Raw genomic sequence first — 21,212 nt, forward strand, 5'->3', positions numbered from 1 at the left:
AATGCGTCGGCCCACCGGGAAAATGCCCGGTATGCCCGATTACCAATCCAGCCCTGCATCCATCCATCCATCCATTTGAGAACACAAACACAAGGTGCTACACAAACAAGTCAAAAATATGAAACGTATTAGGGTTGAAATTAATAATGAATTATTTTGATTTGTTTGTTTGTTTGTCTCATCATTTTTATTTTATTGTTGTTGGGAACATTTAGTCTCCAACATTAATCCAAAGGTGTATTACACAAACAAGCTGGAAATGTGTACTGAATTAGGGTTGCAATGTTCTGAAGCAGATAGAAAACACAAAAGAAAAGCTGATCCTAACACAAAACCTCAGCAATGCGTTCTAAAAGTCAGTCCAGCCTAGTCTTTCCCACCTTTTTCACACTTAATAGATTAGAGGCGGCCGGCGAGCTGGCGAGAGCTCTTCCCTCTTGTGCTCGTTAAATTCATATTCATACCCCGGGGCTTTCGATTATAACCATATCAAGATATCAGACTCAAGCTCTTTTTTTCTCTCAAAAGACGTCTGAGGAAAGGCAAAGCAAGGCACGTCACCTCTTATAGTTTCTCTTTTTGATTTATGATCAGAGTCCTCATCTGAACTGCTTTTTGGATGTGATATTGTCCAAGTGATGATTAAGTGACACGTTTTGTGTGTTTCCAGGCTATTAGTTATATGCCAAAACAGCATGACCACATCAGTTGAAGACAAAACATTTTTGAACTCAAAAAAGGAAAACTGAACCGTGCTTCTTGATAGCTTTTCACACATCAGTGGCTTTTGCACTTTTTAAACCAAAACTTTGCATCCAATTGATTACAGTTTGCCATCACAATAAAACCACTGCGTAATTTGACAAAATATCTGAAGCTGTTATTTCTGTAAGCTGGTATGTTTTTGATAATTGGTCCTGTTTGGTTCACTGAAGCATAAAACAGGGTTATGAAAATTGAAAAAGGTGAGGGCTTAACCGACGATGTATAATGATCATGTTTCTTTAGCAAACATCATTAGCAAATATTGACTTCTGAACCACGTCATCAGCTTTAATCAAGCCTTTTGTTTTGCAAATGCCTTGTTGCACTGAAGCAAACTTTGGACAAATAGTGTGAAATGGTCTTTAACCCCCATAAATGCACTTATGCTGCCTTGCTTACGATAAATTACGACATGATGTGCGTTAAAATGATTTTGGTCGAATCCAAATAAAACTTTCTCTATTTTTTCCACCTACTGCCAAATACTTTTTAATGCTAATGAGACGAAATGCAAAACGAAGAGCAAAGGATGGTCATTAGAGAATGATTTTCTGCAAGTTCTTCATCAACAGTACATAAAATATATAAACGAAATTGTTTTGTCGACGGTTATTATAATCAAACCTCTTTATCATCAGTACCAATTAGGTTCTGGTATGATTTTGCCTCAGAAAACCCCAGAAATCTCCAGTTTCCTCACTGCTAATTAAGACATTCCCTTACAAAAGCATAGCGTTCAGGAAGCCCCTGTGGCAAACTTCTGGCAGTGCCACAAATACATTTTCCGAGGGTTATGGTGCCGTTCATGTGCTCTCATCTCATAAATATGATCATTCAGACAACGGTGACTTGAAGGCAGAAACTTTGCTTTGAGCTGCAGCTCTGAAACACTGACACCTGGATAAAGGAGCAAATCCTCTCATTTAACGCGTAAGAGTGATATCAAGCTGATCTATTTAGAGATAAAAGAGAGGTATTATGGGTAATCAGTGTTTCACCGTGGGTTTTTACGCCACACACATACACATTTGCATTTGTGTGCATCCATATTACTGGCAAGATGAAAGAATTGCCTCAGAAAAACTACTGTGGTGATACTGTGGTACTTTGACCGTATCAGGTGGTAATACTGTGGTGCTATTTTTTATATTGATTTTGCATAGAAAGGGTCATATGCAATTGTCCAAAATATTCTTCACAATAAACAGAACAAGCTGACCCTCTGAAACCCATCCTATATAAGGTCCCACAGTTAACAGTACATGTCAGAGCACAAACCAAGCCTTGAAGTCCAAGGAATTGTCTGTAGACCTCTGAGACAGGATTGTATCGAGGCACAGATCTGAGGAAGGGTACAGAAAAATTTCTGCAGCATTGAAGGTTCACAGAAGAATGTAGTCTTTGTTACCCTTAATGGAAGAAGTTTAAAACAACCAGGACTCTTTCGAGAGCTGGCCTCCTGGCCAAACTGAGCAGTTGATGGAGAAGGGTCTTGTCTAGACTGGTGACCAAGAAGCTGATGGTCACTCTAGTTGAGCTCCATGATCATATGTGGAGATGGGTAAAAGCTACAGAAGGACAAACATCGCTGCAACACTCCACCGATCTGGGCTTTATGGCAGTGCGGCCAAACTCAGTCCTCTCCTCAGTGAAGACACATGAAAACACACTTGGAACTTGCAAAAAAGCACGAAAAGCTCAATGCACCAAAATATTGAGAGGGCCTTAATGAAAACCTAGTTCAGAGCATTCAGAACCTCAGACTGGGCAGAAGGTTCACCTTCCAACAGGACAATGACCCTAAGCACACAGCAAGAGTGGCTTATAGACAACTGTGTGAATGTGCTTGAGTGGCCCAACCACAGCCTGGGAATGAACCCAATCAAATATTTCTGGAGAAACCTGAAAATGTGCATCTGCCCCCGTCCAACCTGACAGCTTGAGAGGTGAAGATGCGAGGAGAAGAATGGCAGATAATTGCCAAATCATGATGATCAAAGCTTGTCACATCATACCCAAAAATATTTGAAGCTGTAATTGGTGCCAAAGGTGCTTCAACAAAGTATTGAACAAAGGCTGTGAATACTTATGTACATGTGATTTATTTATTTATTTTTTTCATATTTTTTAAATAAATTTGCAAAGATTTCAAACAAACTTCTTTCACATTGTCATTATTGGGTATTGTTTGTAGAATTTTGAGGAAAATAATGAATTTAATCCATTTTGGAATAAGGCTGTAATATAACAAAATGTGGAAAAAGTGAAGCGCTGTGAATACTTTCCGGATGCACTGTATGATGGTGTTACCATGGTAAATGGGCTAGCTAAATAAAAACAATAATAACAATAAAAAATTTATAAACAAATGCAAACAAACCATGGTACCAGTACTTTTGCATCAGTTCTCTCAATGTGTGTGTGTGTGTGTGTGTATATATATATATATATATATATATATATAAATACATTTGATGAGACAAATACACTTAAATAGTGCAAATGGAAAAATATAAAGATATAAAATTAAATATATAAAATTAAATAAAACAAGAAAGTGTAAAGTTAACAAAAATAAAACATGCAATCTCAACACAATCTTTCTGTTATAAATGCACACCATGTGATTCTCATATATGATGAATGGCAGCTACACACTGATCTCAGATCAGCAATAAAGCTCTCTTTTGTGCACCTTTAGTGTGTCTGCTGAGCCCCACAGACTCCATGTCTTGCCGTCTCTGGTCCCTGCTTCATTTCTCAGAGCTGCAGGCCTCACGCAGAGCAGCAGTAGGGGCAGTATGCTGCAGCAGCCATGAGAAATGTCCCTGTCATGCTGTCACACTTCCAAATGATGATGAGCAAAGCTTGTCGCATCATACTCAAACAGATTTGAGGCTGTAATTGGTGCCAAAGGTGCTTCAACAAAGTATTGAACAAAGGCTGTGAATACTTATGTACATGTGATTTATTTATTTATTTTTTTCATATTTTTTAAATAAATTTGCAAAGATTTCAAACAAACTTCTTTCACATTGTCATTATTGGGTATTGTTTGTAGAATTTTGAGGAAAATAATGAATTTAATCCATTTTGGAATAAGGCTGTAATATAACAAAATGTGGAATGGCAGCTACACACTGATCTCAGATCAGCAATAAAGCTCTCTTTTGTGCACCTTTAGTGTGTCTGCTGAGCCCCACAGACTCCATGTCTTGCCGTCTCTGGTCCCTGCTTCATTTCTCAGAGCTGCAGGCCTCACGCAGAGCAGCAGTAGGGGCAGTATGCTGCAGCAGCCATGAGAAATGTCCCTGTCATGCTGTCACACTTCCCCGGCTGTTTGCTTACTTCATATGTGACTGAGAGCCACCCGGCCCCTCTGATCTCATGCTGGGACAGTCAGCAGGGGATGATGGGAGAAATACCCACCCAGTGTTCACTTTTACACTTCCGTCCTTTCCCATTTCATTATTCGTCTCGCAGTTTGTCTTGCAATCTGTCTGTCTTTTTGTTTTCTGTCTTTTCTTTATTGTTCGCTTTGCCTACAAGCACAATATTATATATTATAATTTCTGAAACCTGCTTAGACAGCATTTTAAGGCATCGGCAGGTGTGTGTGACGGCTGGTCCAAATGGTAGGCAGCATATTTATGCTTAAGTATGTGCATTAATTACACTAATTAACCATTGTATGCATAATTACAATAATTTTCACCTCAATCGTTCAACTTTTTGGGGTTAATTGATACGTTATGGTGATATAAATATTAATTGTGCAACGTTGGAAAAATGTGCCCATTGCGACATTTTTGCAAAACTCCAAAAACATACATTCACTACAGTTTCCAGCTGAAGTGAACACTAGTGGCGGTGAAACACCAGCAACTTTTATTCCTTTTCACACAAATTATGATTACAAGGGCAGATAGCGATTAATAAAGACTTACTTTAGGGAAGTTTCTTGCACAATAGTAACCTGAAAACAATTACCATAGTGCATGATTTGTAAATCAATACAGTTTGATGTTTGAATCATGTAACAGCTTCATATGTATGGCTTTTCTAATGTAGTAAACTTGCTCTGTAGCGCACCCGGTACAGCAACACTTGTGAGTCCTGTTAAAAACAAATCACAATAAAAGATCTCAAAGACTTGTAGAAGCAAGTTAACATAACATGGTTGCTTCAGCAAAAACATTTTTATCTCATGTTTTCCGCAATCGAGCATTAACATTTTAGCGCCACTCATTGAACATTTAATTTCCAGTGTCAATAGAAATTATTTACTCAATTTAAAAATGTACTATTTTCCCCATTTTTTGTGTTGTGGATTTGTATGCTCAATATAGAGTATAGGTATGTTCACACTTATTTGACTAAATTTTGCAGGTGACATCCAGTCATTTAAATAGGAATCTGCACAGTCGAGAGTTTCGCGTGAGGGAACGCTATTGGTCAAACTACTTTTCAGTCGTTATCTTCAGCAAGTATGAAAACAATAGGAAAATAAATCCAAAACCCAGACATAGCCAATTTAGAAATCCCAAACAGGACATGTCCAGGAAAAATAAGACGTTTGGTCCACCTACACACTAGAGGTCTGCGCGGGACTGTTTTTTTAGTCCCGCTCCCGCAAGGTTCTATTCCGCACCCACCCACTCCCGCTATATATTCACTCTTTGTTCACCTGTTGTCCACTTAGAATAATTTTCTTCCCGACCCGACCGTTCCTGCTAAATTTAGATCTCGTTTCCAGAATCTCACATTTAAATTGTTAAAAGTGTAGTCTGCACAAAATTGTATGTTATTTTATTCGCCTTGTCAAGAGTCAAGAGTTTATTGACTTTGACTTGAATTTATATGAATTATCTTGACACAAAAAATTCTACCGACCGCTACCGCGTTTTATTCGGGAATTTAATCCCGCGGCGCAAAAAATCCAGTCGGTTCCCACGGGAGAGCCGCGGGAATGCAGACCTCTACTACACACCTTATCATGTTTTTAGCATAGCAACATGCTAATGTCAAACTCCATTTGAATCCGTTGCGTCTAGGGCTATTTGCCGGTCCTTAAAGCTGCTGCTTCATAAGTCAGTGACTTTTAAGGTTACATATCAGTTTTGGAACAGAGCACATGTTCTACCATCCACACATATTCTCTCCTGAAATATAAACCCTTTTTTACATGGGTGCTGTTTTTTTATTGTGATGGACAGATTGACATGGCTATTCGAAGCATGAACGGTTTAGACGTTTTAATAGCTGAAGGCTGACTGCTCATTCAGTCATTCAGTGTCTTTCTGTCCACCTACGAAACCGTCCTTCTGGAGTTGCTAGACATGAATATTCCTCCAAATATACCTACTAATAGAGTCCATGTATGACAACAGCTGTCAGGCAGAGTATACATATATAACAAGCAGTCTGTCTGAAAGGACAAACTCACCCAATCCATTTTTACAGATTCTTCCAATATTGCCTCACTTGACACTCAGAAGTAACGGCCAGATATGAAGATCTGTACAGTAGCACCCCCTCGATCCCCCAGTGGTAATAAGAGTCACAAGGAGATTGTTTAATAAATCTGAAATTAGCACAAATGCACTTTTTTTTGCTTCTGTTATTCGACCTTCTGAGTGCACAGCTGTGTTATAAGGTTTTTATGTGCCACTAGAGAACGTTTCGGATGAGATCTCGACATGCTACCACTGTGTTGGATCCCACTGTGAAATCCCAGTTGTCAATTCAGGATCCTGTGTGGAAAACTGTCAGTGGTAATGGATGATAATCATCATGTTTGGCTTTTGGTGGAAAAATAAGATCACTTTTGTCTTGCTGTCAAAATGCAATGTTTGTTTCTTCATAGTCTTTGGAGAAATGTAGCATTACATCACTTGCTCACCAATGGATCCTCTGCAGTGAATGGGTGCCGTCATAATGAGAGTCCAAAAAGCTGATAAAAAAATCACAATAATCCACACCACTGCAGTCCATCAATTAATGACTTGAAAAGTGGAATGCCGTGTGTTTGTAAGAAACAATTCCACCTTTAATATGTTTAACTTTCGTTTTAACTATCGCTTCTGTGCATATTTCTCTCCTGATTCAGGCAAGACAGCTTTTTTCAATGGAGAAAGTGTTCTTATGGATTACAAACTCATAAGTTAAAATTGTGTCAAAAACTTTGTTTCTTACAAACATGCAGCTTTTCACTTGACAAGATGTTAATTGATGGACTGGAGTGGTGTGGATTATTGTGATGCTTTTATCAGCTGTTTGGGCTCTCATTCTGACGGCACCCATTCACTGCAGAGGATCCATTGGTGAGAAAATGATGCAATGTTACATTTCTCCAAATCCTATACTGTAAAAAACAAATTCATCTAAATCTTGGATGGCCTGAGACTGCATAAATTGTCAGCAAATTTTAATTTTTTTGGTGAACTATGACTTTAAAAAAAAAAGTGGTACATGATTTGATTTTATCTATTGGGAATGCAGTTAATTGAGTTTGCAGTTAATTGTTGAGAATTGCACCACTGGCACCTGTTGGTTAAAACTAATATTCCACTATTTCGCACCGGATACAAATGCATGATGTCATAAATTTTGGGCGGAGCTCCTGTCACCCTTTACAGAGGGTCTTCGAATTTTGTAGTATGCCACTGATTGGAGAAAGTGTTCTTGAGCTCAGTGTGGACTGAGAAACTGTGCACGTAATACCAGGAATGCGCATTAAGAAAGTAAATTAGCCAACATTAAATAGCCAGCATGCAGAAAAGCCAAAGCACCACTAAACATGTAGACATACATGTTCTGTAATTAAACTCTCTCATAATTAGACCGCTGTGAACAGCATGTGATTAAGATAGATAATGTACTATTGCATGTGCCGCCTGCTGCTCTTTACATTACAATAATGTAAAGCTTGTTTGAGTGCTAATTGGGCCAATTTATTTCTTTATAAATACGTGTTCATTCATCTCACTCATTTAAAAATGTATTCTTTAATTGCATTCATTCATTCATTCATTCCAATGAACTTTTTGCTGTTTTGTTAAATATGACAGTCTAGAGAAGACATGAAGGTAGTAGGATGGCTTGCTTTCAGAAATGAAGTTGAGTTTAAACTTCTGTCGTCTGCAGATAAGCACCAAAACACAACACATCAGAACCGGCACGACCCAGCAGGCCACGTTTGTATTTATAATAATAAATACAGCAATCCTTCGACGTGCAGATGCTGAACAGATACTCTTTATTAGGTTTTTATAGGAAGAAACACTTCAGCCAGAACTGCGGTTTTGATTGTAACCATAAAAAATATATTAAGCATCATTTAAATGCAGATCTCTATCAGCAAGCAACATAACAACATGTGCGTTACAATTTTAAACTATCACTGGGCCAATAAATATGCAATTTAAGAGCTCATGGTGGACTGAGGGAAACATTTGGTGCCTCAGCGGCAAATACAAACCTGATACTATCAAAAACTAAACTAACATGCAGCTCGATTTGCCCCGTTTCTCCATTAACCTGCAGACCAGAGGCATTGAAATTAGCCTCACCGCTCTTCGATTAGGAAAATATACGGTCAGCCGCTGATCATATCAACAAACAGTTTCTGTTCAGGAGAGATTACCACATTAATATGTCAGAAAGTGACATTAAAGAGCTGTTATGGATGTTACCGGTGTGACAGCTAATAAACCCCACCTTTGCAATTTGTCCCATGAACGTCGTTGAGGCATAAATCTCTTAATGCTCACTTTTATTAGCCCATGTGAGATTCGGGTTCATAAATGTGTTTGTGTGTTCGTTTTATGTCCACTTGGAGTGACACTGTACATTTTCGTAGACTTAAAGTTACATTTGCTTAGTAGACAACTCTATACTCGTTTATGTGATGAAGTGAACATCTTGCAAAGTAAAGAAAATACATTAATATAGACACATTAACAATTATCAATTAAATATCAACAATATTGAGGATCAATGAGCATCAAGTAAAAACACCACACAACGCTACAAATAGCTAACAATGAATCAGCAAACAGCAAAACCAAAAATCTTGCATCAGTAATCACATAAATGATTCACATTCTAAAATCTAGGTTTGTTCAGACAACTTTGTTAGGCTAATTTACCTATGAAATTGTGACTAGATATTTTTTTTAATTTTCTAAATATGTGTTAATCTGAGCTGTTATTTTTTCAGCTATGTTTTTCACAGTTTCTGTATTTATTTATTTTGTTACATTTAAACATTCAAAACATGCTTTGTTTTGCATTTTGTCTTTTTTGTCATTTTGCTTTGCTTTGTGTTTGTTGTTTTGCTTCATTTGTGTTTGTTTTTGCTTGTTTAGTTTTTTTGCTTTGATCTGCTTTTTGTTTTTATATTTGTTTTGCTTTTTGTTTTGTTATTTTGCTTTGTTTTGTGTTTTTTTTGTTTGTTTTGTTTTACACTGTTTTGCCTTGCTTTGTTTTTTGTTTCATTGTTTGTTTGTTGTTTTGCTTTGTTTGCTTTGTTTGTATGCATGCATTTTGTATATGATAATTTAAATAAAATCAAATAAATGCAATGGGAAATATTTCTGTAATCATGATTTAGTTTTATTCTGTAACTAATTTAATTTGCTGCAACACATTTTGTTAGTTTCTTTATGTTAAAACTCTGTAATTCAAATGGATGAAAAAATATGTGCAATTCAAATGCATAAATCTTAAATTTAGGCCTAAAATATCTATTTTCAATGTACTCCAGAGTTGCCTGTAAAGATGAATGAATGTAGGAAATGAAAGCACATCTCAGCAGAGTCACAAATGCATTTGTATTTGTGTCAGATGATATTATATATGGTGATTACACTTATTAGGGTCTGTCTAGATGTTTGTATTTTATTTTGTTCTCCTGAACTCCAGTTATATTGCTAGTTAAGCTTTGTTGGTTGTAATTTAGTTCTTTATAAGCATTTTCCATCCTCTCTCTGACCCATATTAAACAGGTTTTTGCTACTGTACCTTTAACACTTCAATAAATGAATCATGTCCCTTATGATTGGCTTTTTTATGATTGGTCTGTTATGATTTTTATTTTTATTTTTATGTGAAATGAGTAACAGCATCTCTGCAAACTGTTGGGACAGACTAGCAAGGAGCTTTGTCTTGAAGAGTGAATATTCAGTATATTTGATTCAAACGAGCAAAAAATATCCTGTTTTTCATCATTATAAATGTACATCTTTAACTCATAAAACTGTCACAGTGTGCATCACATATCAGCTGCTTATTTTGCTTCATCTAAATTGTGAACTGTCAGAAGTAGTTACTAATTAGGCAGATCTCATGAAAACTGTCCAGAAATGTCTGCTACATATTTCATCACAAAATCAACTAATAAATTATGTTTTTTATATAAAATTTTCAGTATTTTCAAAAGAAGTCTCTTCTGCTCATCAAGGCTGCATTTATTTGAAGGAAAAAAAAACAGTAATATTTTGAAATATTATTGTGATTTAACATAGCTGTTTTCTATTTGAATATGTAAAATTTAATTTATTCCTGTGATCAAAGCTGAATTTTCAGCATCATTACTCCAGTCTTCAGTGTCACATGATCTTCAGAAATCATTCTAATATGCTGTGTTTTACTTTGTTTTTTGTTTTTGCTTTGTTTTGTGTTGTTTTGCCTTGCTTTTTTGCTTTTGTGTTTTTGTTTTGCATTGTTTTGTTGTTTGTTTGTGTTGTTTTGCTTTGTTTTTTGTTTGTTTTTGCTTGTTTATTTTATTTTTTTGCTTTGCTCTGCTTTTTGTTTTTATGTTTTTTATATTTGTTTTGCTTTTTGTTTTGTTATTTTGCTTTGTTTTGTGTTTTTTTTGTACTGTTTTGCCTTGCTTTGTTTTGCCTTTCTTTGTTTTGTTTGTTTTGTTTTACACTGTTTTGCCTTGCTTTGTTTTTTGTTTCATTTTTTGTTTTGTTTTACACTGTTTTGCCTTGCTTTGTTTTTTGTTTCATTTTTTGTTTTGTTTTGCTGCTCAAGAAACATTAATTATTATTATCAATGATGAAAACAGCTGTGCTGCTTAATGTCTTTGTGGAAATCACGATCATTTATTTCAGGATTCTTTGATTAATAGAAAGCAGTGTTATTACAGTATAGTTGACTAAAACTAATACCATAAAAAAACCTATTAAAATAGTTAAACTTTGCCTTGATATATATATATATATATATATACACTGAATAGAAAATTAATGTATAGAAAATTTTTCAAAATGATAATGTCAAAAACACACAACAAAATTAGTAATTTTTATGTATATTAAAATGAAAAATATGCAAATAAAAAGTACTTCAAAATATTAATAAAAATGCTAGTAAAATTTCTATATCTCATACTAAATAAAACTGATAGAAAGTCCAAAAGAGCATAATTTATTTGAAAAAGAAATATTTTGCAATGCTGTAAAAGTCTATAATTTCAAGTAGAAAAAAATGCATTAATCATTCTAAATCAAATTTTAAAAACTCTTTGCGTTGCTTTTATTCATAAATGTCCAGTTGAGTTTAAAAAATGTGCACTTTAATGGGAAGTCAGTCATGTGGAAGCAGCCAATGAACTTTGATTGTTTCATTGTTTGTTTGTGTTGTTTTACTTTGTTTTTTTGTTTTGCTTTTGTTTTGTTTTTTATTTTGCTTTGTTTTGTGTTGTTTTGCCTTGCCTTGCCTCTTTGCTTTTTGTTTCGTAATTTTTTTTTTGTGTTTTTTTTTTGTACTGTTTTGCCTTGCTTTGTTTTTTGTTTTGTTGTTTGTTTGTGTTGTTTTACTTTGTTTTTTGTTTTTGTTATTTTGCTTTGTTTTGTGTTGTTTTGCCTTGCTTGGGTTTTTTGTTTTGTTTTTCCTTTGTTTGTTTTTTTTTGTTTTGTTTTTTTACAATACTTTTGTTTCTTTTGTACAAAATCCTCTTGCTTCACACAGTGAAAAAGTGGGGCAGCAAATTAATTAAGAGAAAGTTTTGAATGGTTGGAAGCTGCTAATTCATGTCCGCCTGTGGTCAGATGAGCACTTAACATCACACTCTGACACATCTGTCATGACCGGCTCCCACAGGCTCTTGTAGACTAGTAGTGCTGAAAGATAGAAACAGAAGAAACAGAGATAATTGAAAAGCATGTCATTACAAGTTCAGAGACGCAACTAGTCTAGCTGATACAAGGCCAACTGTAATATACAGTGTTACTGTGAGAACTCAAGCTGCAGTTTTCACATCTCATTTGAGTAGTGCTGAAAGATAGAAACAGAAGAAACGGAGATAATTGAAAAGCATCTCATTACAAGTTCAGAGACGCAACTAGTCTAGCTGATACAAGGCATACTGTAATATACAGTGTTACTGTGAGAACTCAAGCTGCAGTTTTCACATCTCATTTGCTCTTGTACAGTCACAGGGACCTGAAGCCGGAGAACCTGTTGCTGGATGAGAAGAATAACATCAGGATAGCAGATTTCGGCATGGCATCCCTGCAGGTGGGAGACAGTCTGCTGGAAACCAGCTGTGGGTGAGTGAAACCGAGTGTCATTATAACACTAATGATCAGGACAGTCAATGCCTTCAGCTCAGACTGAAAATCTTTAGGTCTAAATTTAAGATTGATGTAAATGAGTTGCATATAAAATGTCCATCCATTTGGTTTACACAGTTTAACATAAACTAATAAACTTAATGTGATGCATATTTGTTAGGCATACATAGATGATACTGGTAAGATTTCTGTAATATTACTTATCAAGTAAATGTGTTTTTTAACTACTGTTTATACAGCATAAATTGGGTTATACTGTATATATATATTTATAATTTATCAAACCCATTTGTCTCAGTCTCATTTAACTAATTAAATATTGCATGTTACACAGCTAGCCAAATTTAACATAAACTTTTTAAATGCATAAATTTAATTGTTTTCACAATAAACAGATTTATATTGATTCAGTTCGAAGCAGTACATTGTGAAAATTCAAATAAAATCAAATTAATTAAACAGGAAAGATTTTTACTCTCAAAACATCATGTTTTGTTTTGCTTTGATCATAATACTTTGGTTTAAAAAATAAAATTAATAAAAATAAATGTAAAAAATTTAAAATAACAATAAAAAAAAAAATAAAAAAAATAGGGCAGCAAATTAAGAGAATGTTTTCTGATTATAAGCAATTTGTATGCATGCATTTTGTATATGATAATTTAAATAAAATCAAATAAATGCAATGGGAAATATTTCTGTAATCATGATTTGTTCGTTTGTTCGTTCATTCATTCATTCGTTCGTTCATTTGTTCGTTTGTTTGTTCGTTCGTTCATTCATTCATTCATTCGTTCATTTGTTCGTTTGTTTGTTCGTTCATTCATTCATTTGTTCATTTGTTCGTTTGTTTGTTTGTTCGTTCGTTCATTCATTCATTCGTTCGTTCATTTGTTCGTTTGTTTGTTCGTTCGTTCATTCATTCATTCGTTCGTTCATTTGTTCGTTTGTTTGTTCGTTCATTCATTCATTCGTTCGTTCATTTGTTCGTTTGTTTGTTCGTTCATTCATTCATTCGTTCGTTCAGAAACAGCCCCACTTTGTCTCGGAGTCTGACCTACACTCTCGAAATAATACAGGCTTTATTGATTCAGAGCTTCATGGATGCCTTCCTCTGGAGTTTATGATGTTTATTGTCATGTCCCTATTACCACGCACTGTTTTGGCTTAATGATCATTGTACATCGTACCAAAAGACGTTTGAACTCATATGTCTGATGGTTCACACACCCACATCAGTAATGAGTCATCTCATATCTGCCTGTCATTGGTTGACGAGTTTTGCAGAAATGAGCGAGGAAATGAGCTTTAGCAAACAGCTTGGAGTAGATAAATGATCTGGCACCACGCGCTGCAGGGGTCCTCCATAAACTCATCCCTTAATGGCTGTATTTTTATCTCTAACTTGCCTTCCTCATCAACATAAACAATGAAAACATTTTACGGCCTTAAAACATCCGATTCGTTTTAATACCTGCGATTTAACGCACCTGCTGCGGAGGAAAACACTGAAATGCTGCGAGCGTTACGCTTCAGAGTCGTAATAAGCAAAAGTCCCGTCGAGGCTAATGTGTTGAGGGCAATGATTTTTGAGTTTGAGTCTTTTTAGAGTTTGACGTTTACTGAACAGATTCAGCAATGTTTTATTATAAAACGCATAATGGCAGATGCATGTTAGAATCAATAAATTCACCAGTCCGAGAACCGACTTACGAGTTATGAAAAACACTTTTGTGATGCATATTTGTAGAGTATTCTGGAAGATGCCATGTGCTTTGGCAACTCTATCTGAGATAAAGTCAGAATTATTACACCATTCTACTTTTTCTCTCGGAGTTGTCCATAAATATGAAAGCTTATACTAATAATAATAATAATAATAATACGTTTATTTTATATAGTGCCTTTCTGCAAACTCAAAATTATTTCTGCCACGGGTGCCACGGGAAATAAATAAACTAATTGCAACTTTTTATCTCACAATTATAATTTTATATATTTATTTTTAAATCAAAATTCTGACATTTTTCTCAAATTCTCACAATTTCGAGATACAAACTCGAAATTTCAACATTAACTTCCGATTTGGACTTTTTTCTCTGAATTCTGAGATTGTATCCCTCAATTCTATTATTTTGTTTTCAACAATAAAAAACGTTGAATGCAGTTTTATAATTCTGACTTTTTTCCTCATGATTGCAAGTTTATATCTCACAATACACACTTTTCTTCTCAAAATTGAAAATAATAATGTGCAAATTCTGATTTCATAAAAAAATTAAATTGTGAGATATAAACAATGTCGAGAATAAAATAACTAAATGTAAAATATAAGCTTGTAATCAAGAGAAAAAAAGTCAGAATTGTCAGATTTAAAGTTGCAATTACCTTTTTTGTTTTTATTCTGTGGTGCAAACAAAATAATAGAATTATGAAATGTCCTGTAACCTCTGAATTCAGAGAAAAAAAATCAAGATTATAAGATGTAAACTTACAAGTACAAGTTTATAACTTGTAATTGTGAGATGTAAACTTTTCTGAGGGAAAAAAGTTAGAATTGTTATATATAATTTGCGAGAAAAAAATATCTAAATTATGAGATAAGAAGTTGCAATTTTAAAAAGAGAAGTCCAAATTGTGAGGTATGAATTCACAATTGTGAGGAAAAAATGTCCGTATTTTGGGATAAAACAGAATTACTAGATACTCGCAATTCTATGGTAAAAAAGTCAGTTACCGTTTTTATTTTTATTTCTGTGGCGGACACTAAAAACAGAATTGCAATATGCACAGAGAATTGAGAGGAAAAAAAAGTAAAAATTGTGAGAGAAAAAGAATGCAATTACCGTTTTTATTTTTAATTCCATGGCGGAAACAACAACAACAAAAACAGAATTACAAGATATGAATTCTGAGATAACAATTCTGAGAAATTCTTTTAAAAAATTGAGATATAAGCTCGCAATCGCAAAAAAAAAGTCTGAATTTTATTCTATGGCAGAAACAAGCTTCCTTACATGAAGGTCTTCCTCCTACGTCTCCACATCATCTCTCGTCGTTCTCTTTTCTCTTGACGTTTCTAGTGTTTCTGTATGCAGCTGGAGTTCTTCAAGTTGAATACATTAGATGATAAGCCAAAGCTCTCGCTAACAGGATATTCATATTTGCATAGCCGCACGCTTGTGAAGGTATTCCAGGGATCATGGGAGATGCTGACAGCTCACTGAGAAACTCTCCAAATAATGTGATTAACTCTGAACGTGCCTGTTTATCTCTGAAAAAACACGTTCACACTTGCGTCGATGGGAAGAGCGTTATGCGCAGATGCACAACACTGTTGTAGAAGAGGATTTGTCAAGAAAGATTAATGTAGACAGAATGTCAGCTGGTGAAACAGGAAGTACCGTCAACATTTTGTGACCCTAATTACTCTGGGAAGATGTTATCGTCGTCTTTAGTGTATCTTTGTCCCTCCGACCAGATCTTGATATTAATCATTCTGAGCAAACAGTATCGCACGTCACGGATCAGTGCAGATGGGAAACGTCTACTGAAATTCAGAGCACGTTTACTTTGGGGAATTACAGCTTGTCTTCTATGGTTTTATATGTTTATTTGACAGAAATAGTATAGTGACTAAAATTATTCAAAAGAGTCTAGGAGATGTTGCAGGTCAGACTCGAACCACCGTCATCCCAATGAGCACCACAGCTGTGATTTAACGTAATTTTTAATTGGATTTTATATATAGTATATTTTTAACAATTTATAAAACTCTCTCTTTATGATATTGTTTTATAAATTGTTGAAATATATTGTGTATATAATTTTTTTAAATACTTGTGTGTCTGTCTGTCTGTCTGTCTGTCTATCTATCTATCTATCTATCTATCTATCTATGTATCTGTCTGTCTGTCTGTCTGTGTCTGTCTGTCTGTCTACTATCTATCTATCTATCTATCATCTATCTATCTATCTGTCTGTCTGTCTGTTGTTCTATCTATCTATCTGTCTGTCTGTCTGTCTGTCTGTCTGTCTATCTGTCTATCTGTCTGTCTGTCTACAGTTAGGTCCATATATATTTGGACAATGACACAATTTTCATAATTTCGGGTGGCTCTGTATGCCACCAGAATAGAATTAAAATAAAACAAACAAGATGAAATTGAAGTGCAGATTTTAAGCTTTAATTCAAGAGGTTGAACAAAAATATAAGATAAAATGCTTAGGAATTACAACCATTTTATATACAGTCCCCCCTGTATTTTTGTACTGCAGATCAGTACTTTTAAATAGTTTGTTTCAGCGAATCTGTTCAAAATACGAGTCCCCGAGATGCTTTTTAAAAATATGTTATTAAAATGATATGGTGATGTGTTGTTACAGTGCTGCAAAAAAATAAAATAAATAAATAAAAAATATTCTCACATGATAAATATTGATTACATGTAATTAAATGTAAATGTTTTATACAATTTGATTTTATATTATTTATTTATAATTAAAAAATCACTATATATTGAGACATTTTGTATGGAAAACAATTATAATATTTTATTTTTATTGTAAAATTGCACTTTTACTGTAAAATGTCTTGCTTTAAACATTTTACTGTACTTGGCAGCAAAGGCTGTTTAATGAAGGATAAAAACCTTGGGGGGGGGATTACAAATGTAAAATAATTAAAATAAGACAAACATGTTGAGAGATGAATAGCAGTGAGTACTGTGGGTAACTCAAGCTGATGTTGTCTTTTCACAGATCTCCTCATTACGCGTGTCCTGAAGTCATCCGGGTGAGTGTTGCCTGACTGTCAGACTTTCTGCTTTGTGGAAGTAAAAAAACAGAGAACTCTGAATGTGTGACCTGATCTGGAATCAGAAGGATTGCATTTTGACTTTGTCTTGTCTCTGTTAGGGAGAGAAGTATGACGGAAGGAAAGCAGACGTTTGGAGCTGTGGGGTCATTCTGTTTGCTCTGTTGGTGGTGAGTCACTCCAGACTTTACCTTACAGGAATAGTTCACCCAAATATAACATTTCTGCCAACAATTACTCACCTTCTTGCTGTTCTAAACTCATATGACTACATTTATTCTGAGAAACATTAAATATTAAAAAAAAAGTGTTTGGAAAAAGTGTTTTAGTGTTTGGAAAAGAGCAGCATGAACATGACAACCAAATATCTCCTTTTGGTAAAGGAAAGTCATGGAGGTTTGACAGAATTTTCATTTTTGCGTGAACTATATCTTGATTATGGCAAATATCTTCTCTTCAGTTCGCTTAAATTGTGTAGAAAGACATAAACAACATTCAAACACATTGTATTATGTTGCTTGTTTTGACAGTGTGATGGATATTAAAGTTAAACTCACGTTTTCAGAATGTTATCAGCCATCCTTTTTTATCAGAAATGGTATTTTGTGGAAATGAACACGCATATTTGAATGAAGGCTGGGAATTGATGTTTCTAAGTCCCAAAGACAATACAATTTGGAGCAAGTATGGGACGCACCTCTGCACTGCATTATTAGCCGATTTTATTCGAAATGTTTTACCTGCGCATCTGAACCGCAGCAGTATCCCCGAGAGTTCCAGCTCATTTGAAATGCTCTTGTTCAATTTTGAGAGTAAAATTGAGACCCTTGAGTCTGAGAGGTTTATCTCTCCACACAGAGCCACTGGCCTGCATTTTAAAGCCGAGCTGGATTGTTTTTGACGTTCTAGAAATGATGATGACGGAGTCATTTCTTCAGAGATCATTCAGAGAGCTTCTATGACTTCAGAACAGACTAGAGCTGCACATTGCATTCAAACAACCACTCAGGAACTTCAGCTCAACATTGCTTTTCTTTTCTTGCATCACCTCATCTTGTCTCTCCTCTTTTGTCTTTTTGTCTCGTCTTATTTCATCTCAATTAGTTTTGTAGGGATCATGTGATCTCGTCTTTTTCTTGGTCTTGCCATCTGGTTTTGTATCTTATGTTCTAATCTCATTTCATCTCATGTCACCTTGTCTCTACTTTTATTTTGCCTATTGGGTCTTGTCATATTGTCTTGTCTCTTCTGTTGTCCTCTCTAATCTCATTTCATCTCATTCCATCTCATTTTCTCTCATCTCACGTCTCCTTATCTCGTCTCATTTTGTCTCTTATTTTGTCTCATCATATTGCATCTCAATATGTCTTGTTTTGTTTGGTCTCGTTCATTGTTTTGTCTCTTCTGTTTTCTTTTCTCATCTCATTGCATCTTATTTTCCATCTCACGTCACCTCGTCTCGTCTCATTTTTGTGCTTTTTTCACTTTGTCTCATCTTATTGCATTTTGTCTCATTTTGTTTGGTCTCGTCTCATTGTTTTGTCTCTTCTGTTTTCCTCTTTCATCTCATATCTTCACATGTCAGCTTGCATTTTCTATTGTCTTCTTTCATTTTGTCACGTCTTATTCCATTTCATTTTGATCTTGTCCCATGTTGTTTTGTCTCTTTTCTTCCGTTTTCTTCTCTCATCTAATCTCATTTTGTCTCATCTCATGTCACCTTACCTTGTCTCATTTTTATCTATTCTCTTCTTTGTTTTTGTCTCAGCTTTTTGCGCCTCTTTTTGTCTTTTCTTATTTCACCTCATCTTGTCTTATTTTGTCTCTGCTCTTTTTTCATGTTTTCTCATTTCAAATATTTTTTTCTTTTAGTTTCTGTCTCATCTCATCTGCATTTCATTTTATCTCAACTCTTGTCACCTTGTTTCATCCTGTCTCATTTTGTCTCTTTTTTTAATTTAGTCTTCTTTTGTTTAGTCTTGTGTCATATTGTTTTGTCTCTTCTGTTTTCCTCTCTCATTTAATTTGTCTCATCTCGTGTCACCTCTGCTTATCTCAGTTTGACTATTCTCTTCATTCATTTTGTCTCATCATATTGCATCTCATCTTGTCTCATTTTGTCTCTGCACTTTTTTCATATTGTCTCATCTAATCTAGTCTCATTTATTGTAATGTCACCTCGTCTAATTTTTGTCTATTCTCTACTTTTATTTTACCTATTGTGTCTTGTCTCATTTGGTCTTGTGTCATATTGTCTTGTCTCTTCTGTTTTCCTCTCTAGTCTCATCTCATTCCATCTCGTTTTGTGTCACCTTAACTCATCTCATTGTTGGCATCTCATTACACCTCGTTTTGTCTTCTGTTTGGTCTTGTTCCATATTATTTCATCTCTTCTATTTTCCTCTCTAATCTCATTGCATCTCACTTTCTCAGTTTCTCCTTGTCTCGTCTCATTTTTGTCTCTTATTTTGTCTCATTACATTTCTTTTGGCTTGTCTTCTTTCATCTCATCTCATTTTGTCTCTTCTGTTTTTTTATTTTTTATTTGGCCTCATCTCATTGCATTTCTTTTTGTCTCATCTCTCAGTGTCTTCATATCTCAATGTGTCTTTTGTCTCATCTCATGTTTGTTTCTCTTCTCTTCTCTTCTCTTTTCTTTTCTTTTTTTTTCTTTTCATTTCTTTTCTGCTGAAGTTCATTCGATCGTCCCTTTATGAAATATACATTCACCTGCTGTGGAAAGGCAGACAGCACCAAAACCAAAAATAAAATTGACTTCTGACAGACTCGATGCTGAATGCACAAAATCCTCTCAGATCCAAAATGATTGGAGTGCATTTATGCTCTCGTCCTGTCTCTTTTGTTTTTTGTTATTCCTCTGTTTTGTTTTTCATCAGAACTCTTTTCTTTTCTTTTCTTTTCTTTTCATTTCTTTTCTGCTGAAGTTCATTCGATCGTCCCTTTATGAAATATACATTCACCTGCTGTGGAAAGGCAGACAGCACCAAAACCAAAAATAAAATTGACTTCTGACAGACTCGATGCTGAATGCACAAAATCCTCTCAGATCCAAAATGATTGGAGTGCATTTATGCTCTCGTCCTGTCTCTTTTGTTTTTTGTTATTCCTCTGTTTTGTTTTTCATCAGAAATGAAAATGAAACCTCATCACCCTCAGCTGTAGCATGTCAGCAGTACCGACAGACCCCTTACATAAGAAAAAGCAGTGAAGCGAGAGTTAATTAATGAAAACTTTGCATTTATGGGTCAATCGTTTGAGCACTTTTCTTCTAATTTGTTCTTCTTCTCCAGCCTTATTTACTCAGAATTTCTGTGTCTTTCGTTTAGGGGGCTCTGCCGTTTGACGATGATAATTTAAGAAACTTGTTAGAAAAAGTCAAGCTGGGTGTCTTTCACATGCCCCATTTTATCCCACCGGACTGCCAGAACCTTCTGCGAGGAATGATCGAGGTCGACGCCGGCAACCGGTTAACGGTAAGACGGATGAGTTTGAACTGAGACATTTTCATGGTAGGGATGAGCATCTCATGACTGAGGCCGCATCTCGATGCATAGCTAACGATAAGATACATTAAAGTCCATGCTATCACTGTGACCTTTCTCTCCTCACAGAGGACGCAGATACTAAACAATAAAAAGCTGCTTTTGACTTGAATAAATGCTCAAATCAGAGTCCTTCTGGAGCTGATATCTGTCAGTTTCTCAGGCGGTGATTCACGTTTTGACGCGAGAGACAAGGGACAGAATATTTTCTGAAATACTATAGAACACAGTTGAACCCAAATCAGGAACAAATATAGGGTCAGATTTTTCTCGGTGCAAGAGTCAAGAGAATTCTCTCTGTCTCAGTTTGTCTGTCTTGCTAAATGAATGATCGATCTATCTATCTATCTATCTATCGGTCTATCATCCATCTATCTATCTATCTATCTATCTGTCTGTCTGTCTGTCTGTCTGTCTATCTATCTGTCGGTCTATCATCCATCTATCTATCGGTCTATCATCCATCTATCTATCTATCTATCT

General features: G+C 35.1%; 1 protein-coding gene across 4 annotated transcripts in view; it reads left to right on the top strand.

Annotated features, from left to right (window-relative positions):
• LOC107707552 (serine/threonine-protein kinase BRSK2-like) overlaps window positions 1-21,212 on the top strand; it is a 228,694-nt gene that overhangs the window by 168,827 nt on the left and 38,655 nt on the right. For all 4 annotated transcript variants that reach the window (XM_016511618.1, XM_016511619.1, XM_016511620.1 and 1 more), the window contains exons 5-8: window positions 12,210-12,326; window positions 17,112-17,145; window positions 17,268-17,336; window positions 20,514-20,660. In XM_016511618.1, coding sequence (XP_016367104.1) covers window positions 12,210-12,326; window positions 17,112-17,145; window positions 17,268-17,336; window positions 20,514-20,660 — 367 coding nt within the window. The remainder of the gene's footprint in view (window positions 1-12,209; window positions 12,327-17,111; window positions 17,146-17,267; window positions 17,337-20,513; window positions 20,661-21,212) is intronic.

Source organism: Sinocyclocheilus rhinocerous, unplaced genomic scaffold (genome assembly GCF_001515625.1).
Source record: "Sinocyclocheilus rhinocerous isolate Xijiao unplaced genomic scaffold, SAMN03320098_v1.1 scaffold1376, whole genome shotgun sequence".
Classification (NCBI taxonomy): domain Eukaryota; kingdom Metazoa; phylum Chordata; class Actinopteri; order Cypriniformes; family Cyprinidae; genus Sinocyclocheilus; species Sinocyclocheilus rhinocerous.